The sequence below is a fragment of the Copidosoma floridanum genome, unplaced genomic scaffold (genome assembly GCF_036245765.1).
Source record: "Copidosoma floridanum isolate Cflo_tuat_1 unplaced genomic scaffold, Cflo_Japanese_pri ptg000006l, whole genome shotgun sequence".
Lineage (NCBI taxonomy): Eukaryota > Metazoa > Arthropoda > Insecta > Hymenoptera > Encyrtidae > Copidosoma > Copidosoma floridanum.
The window spans coordinates 11,668,574-11,673,982 of record NW_028321883.1 but is presented as its reverse complement, the minus strand read 5'-3'; the positions used below and the strand labels follow the sequence as shown (position 1 = coordinate 11,673,982).

The window sequence follows — 5,409 nt, the reverse complement described above, 5'->3', positions numbered from 1 at the left end:
GGCGGAAAAATAGTGTACAAAACTCGTTCAAAAAGGCTTCTTTACAATTCTCATTACGGCCCTCGCCTTCAGCTCGTGCCGCAAAACCTCTTGGTTCGTAAATCGAAGCCTTTGCTAACTCGTACGTAATATACTATTGTTTCAAATTGGTTCTTTTGTTTAGAATCTTTAAGAAATTATGAAAAAAGGGTGTATTAAGGTATATTTCAAGAAATTAAATATGTAGGTGGAAACTGTACTGAAGTAATTGTTCATCTGATAAAAAAATTAATTTTCCAAATAGATTGTCTCAACAGAAAATAGAATCTACAAAAAAGAATATTCAAGAAGAAGGTTATTCAGATTTTGCGAAGTTAGCAATCGCTCGCAAAATTTTATTGCAATATTTTGGTGAAAATTCCTAGTTATTAAAATAATACACTTATTTTAATTTCAATAAAGTTTCTGCATTAAACAAGCTCCATCGCTACGAGAGCTGCTTACTTTTCCTTCGATGAAAACGAGCGTAATTGACAAGAGTATCAAAATTTTGACAATTTAAAACTACGAAGTGTATTTACATTGCCTTAATATCTTCTTTTTCCCGTAAAGGCAAATTTTCAAAGAAGTATATTAGGCATAAGTTAATGTCATTTCTAAAGAAATGTTCCAATGTTTGAGTGCAATAAAATTAGAGAGTTTTGAAGATAAAGCAATAATTCTGTTTATTCGGTTCCAATTATCATTATTATTTCTGATCAATAGAAACAATTACAAAAAGTTTTTATTTTACTGTACGATGTGTTAGAATATTTGTTGCCTGAAGAAGTAATACTAAACTTATACCCTAATATCACATGAATCGTAACGGAGCACCAGTGCAGCCAAATAACTCTAGCTCGACACTCACGATGCATGCTCAGGTGACTATTTACACTGTGTTATAGAGTTTGTAGATGTAAAATTTTTAAAAATTCATAAATTTTTTTTCCTTGACAAAATTTTTTCATATTATATAAAAAAATGTTTAAAAAAAAGTTTTGTACAAAAAAAATGCATGACAGGAGTAATACCAGTTTTGATGGAATAACTAATGTACTAAACTTATGTGCTAAACCGTTAACGTATTTGCACAATAAGCGTTTCTACTACCTGTTTTGTTCGGTGAATAGAATGCTTGCAAGCTAATGCAGTTGCAATAGACGTGTGTAGAAAAATTTCAAGTTACTTATGAGTCACTCCAAGATTCTAAGAATAATTGCAGTGATGATATTTTTTATACACAGCTGGTAAATACACAGTATTCTGCTTCGAGTTGGTAGGGAAACACTTCTTCTCGAACTCACTGTATTTATTATTTGTTGTTTGACGGTTGCTTGAGAGTGATACTGTACAAAAACATGTAGCAAAAAATCTGGCTTATTTCAAATTCAGTCATGGAATATTTTATTCTTAATAAAGGTGAAGTGATGTGTTAAGTGTAACAATTTTTACTAAATAAAATGATAACTAAACTGCAAGTTTTACATTACATCGAATTTCAACAACAATATTTTGGATTTTGTATTCAAATTTCTTGCAGCTCTAAGCACTTTTGAGTACACTGTCATTAAGAATGAATGTCTTTGATGATTATTCGAGAGATTCAAATATTTCAACCGAATCAATAATTCATTCTATTACCTATTTAAAAGGAGTGACGTTTTGGGGTGCCCAAACATACATGTACATAAACATAATTAATTTTTTTATGTGCATCGTAGTAGTAATAATCTATTGTGCATTATCTGACAAGAACAAAAATCTTTACAACCGCCTTGTTTTACGACACAATATATGCCTTCTTTTGCTTGGTGGAATTCTCACTTTACTGGGCTACTGTCACATGTACAAGTGTTACTATGGAAATTTGGTGACTCGATTGTTTTGGCTAAGCTTGCAATACTTTACCAATGCCACTGTATTTTGGCTGAACGTCATTTGTTTCGACATGACTTTGGTGATTACGCGCCTCAGTTGGATTTTTAATATTGTTCGTCGAGAAGATGAAAATCAAAAGCTTATCATCTATAGCCTATTCGTTTGGTGTGGCGCTTTGATACCAACTCTGACAGCTGCAATTTTTGAGTTTGTTCCTTTCGTGCCAAATGACTTCTTCATGAAGGTCAACTTCATAGAAGCTTCTAAGGGTCCTAGGCCAGTAGTTAATATGTACTTCTTTCTCGTACCTGCACACACTCTTTTTTTCAATAATTTGTTATTTATTTTTACCACCTACCATATTGTTAAAATACAGCAAAGTACGAAATTGGCCATAAAAAATCAAGAAAGCTTACTTCAAAAACAATACTTTTTATTCTTGAGGCTCTATGTTTTTATGGGGGCTCCTTGGTTTTTTGGTACAGTGTTAGCTTGTTTTAATAAACTTGTTGTGCTAAAAGTGTGTAGGTTAATGCAACCAATTTTGTGGTTAATAATGCTTGCTTCTCGCAGTAAAATACGGCAACACGTAATTTATAAGTTTTTTTAGAAAAAATTTACGTGGATAAATAAACAAAGCACCAAGAGAGCAGAATTAAATGACGTTATTAATTTAAAGCCAAAAGATAACCTAGTAACGAATTAAATTAAAATTGTAAGACTACTTTTAAGAAGCTCATTCTTGAGAAAACTGATTGTTTTATTTATTAAGTATTTAATTTTAAAAATACTCAATCGAATTTGGATGTAAGCACAATGATATTTTTAAATTTATATGTAAATAAAATTTATATGTTATGTGTAAAAATTTATTTTCATGTTTTATACACAATTCAAGGAAAAATTTTACAATAAAAATTTTGGAGTAAACAGTTCACAGACAAGGGATTTTTGAAAAGATTTTTAAATTTCAATTGTATGATAAATAAAAATAATCAAAAAATCCCAACTTTCTGACTATAAAAGCTTACAGATGCTACAAAAAATCTGAAAACTGATTGATGAAATTGATTATTTATGTTCATTATTATAACATAGTTTGTGCGTCAAACTTTGTTGATCTGAGATTTAAAAGAACGTATGTGATGTGTTATTAAAAAAAAATGATTATTTGATACGTTAAAAAAAAAAAGAAGTAAAAAGCCAACTTTTGATTGATGATTACGATGAATTTTACTACAACATGTATATTAAGCTTATTTTAATTCAAATGTAAGAAAAATGTCTCGTAAACAAGTTTTGTATGATTATAATTTTAGTACGTTAATATACAGATTAATAAATCGATTGTGTCCTTATAAACATTTTATCAGTTCTATTATTATTAATTTTTGCATTTGAAACCCATAAACTTGATAATAGTGGAGGAACTTCAGATCACAAATACCATGTCAATAATAGTTTTTTCCATGTTAAATAAAAAAGTGGTCAAATAACAAAATAAATAGAAATTTTATAATTCAACACAGATACTTTACTCCTCGTTTTATTGCAAGATTAGGAAAATAATAAAAAAAATATTTTAACTAGAATTGTCAATACTAATCACACAATTCGATTAGTTAGTTTAAAACAAATCGTGACATTAGTAACAACGTAATTTTATAATATTACTAGTATGAACATTTACCGCTATTTTAAATGATGTTTATAACTACAAAACATATCTTTTGTTGCCTAGATGTGATGTAATTTTTAATGATATTTAAAGTTTGTAATAAGAGTGAAACAATAAATGAATATTTAAAAGTGTAACAGAGATAAACAAGCAGTAATAAAATTTTTTTCTTGATGTACCTATGTCACTATGATTTTCCTTATGGCATTCCATGAATCTTATTAATAAATGTACAGCTTAATTGAATGTTCGTGTGTACAATTATGTATAATTATTGGTGATTATTTTCACAAGTTTCTGATGCAATAGTGTACAATTTTAAGAAAGCATTGCCTCGTATATTCAATATTATTTTAATGCAAAATAAAAAATGCCCAAAAAAATAATAGAATAGTGTTTCAACAGTTATAAGTTATAGTCATTATTATTAAATAAGGTAAGTGATTACATGACTTAGTATTAATTTTAGAGAACAGCATTCTAATAAACTTATTAAAGATTATAAACATTATGATTTCTATGAAAAAATATTGTTTGTTAACTAGCTTAATGTTTGTTGTATCTCAAATCGGCAACTCTTCGTTTTTTTTGTTTTTTTTATTTTATTTTATTTTATTTTATTATTATTATTTTTTTTTTTTTTTAACCACACATTATTGAAGAAAATTTTTTTGAACTGTCCCGTTAGTGTAACGTTTCAGCCACTGTTTTACCCCACTGTCGGCACTGTTACAGTTAAACGAGTTACTGCTGTATGACTGCAAATATGGTACATAAATAGTCATGTTAGAGCTTTCTCACCATAATGAATTTAAAAAAAAAATCTTGTAATGATACAAAAATATTTACTAGCTAACACTACGTCCTGATCGGTATCAATGTGATAAATTATGCTACATACGTTTATTGTAATTTTATGATTCGTAAGAATCTCATCTCAACTGTTAACACTCTCCCCCTTTTTTCTATATTTGAGTTCTTTAATTATCGCAGTGCATGTAACGTCAGCCGCAACTTATCCTATATGCATCTTATTATCCATGTTTGTAATTGCAACGCGATTAATTATTGACTGATCCATCACTGTGGCATACTTAGTCAGTCATCAATCATTCAACGGGTAAGCGGATTAATTTGATCACGTAAGCCATGGCCACCACACAGCTGTCCTACGTAATGGATTTGAAAATCGTCTACATCAATTTTCGGATACAACTGTTTGCTGTTTGCCCTTTTGTCGTAGCCGTGTGCGATCACTGTTTATGTTGAATATTGTAACCATGCAATATTGAGTATTGCGTATCAATCAAACGTCTACACAGAGACTTTTTCCATCGTAAATTATGCTATTTAGGAAGAAAAATTCTACTTTTTTAAAAATTGATCTCAGTTTTTGATGAATATTCAAGAAGAATTGATCCACACTATTTCGAAACTGTAGTTTGTTTTCACTACTATACATTGATGCTTGATAGTTGATAGACGTCCTACACATTAATTTATTGTGAATGTACCGTACACAGTTAAGAGAATGATGATCCTTCATCTTATAATTTTGTCAGAACTTTGTTGCTCATAAACTTTTTAAGTTGATGTGAGAAAAATGACCGTGTATGTGCTTTTTATAATTGTTAAATGTATACTTTTATTGAAAATAAAAAGCATCTTGAACTTTATACGTGCGAATAACATATAATACGTTGAGTAAGTTCGATCAAAACTATCCTCAAATCTGAAATCCCTTTAATCCATTATTCTTCATTCCTGGCGCTATTAAATTATTAATAAAATTTTGAAATAAATTATTGGCCTAAGAGAAAGCTAAAAATTGA

General features: G+C 29.1%; 1 protein-coding gene across 1 annotated transcript; it reads left to right on the top strand.

Moving 5' to 3' along the window:
- The first annotated feature begins 1,594 nt into the window (after positions 1-1,594).
- Positions 1,595-2,509, top strand: LOC106642741 (uncharacterized). The gene has a single exon (XM_014357602.3). It carries the CDS (start codon positions 1,595-1,597, stop codon positions 2,507-2,509), a length of 915 nt encoding a protein of 304 aa, XP_014213088.3.
- The last annotated feature ends 2,900 nt before the right edge of the window (positions 2,510-5,409 follow it).

Bases quoted from the DNA above. Each gene is read 5' to 3' on its own strand.
- LOC106642741 (XM_014357602.3), top strand. From the start codon at position 1,595: ATGAATGTCTTTGATGATTATTCGAGAGATTCAAATATTTCAACCGAA.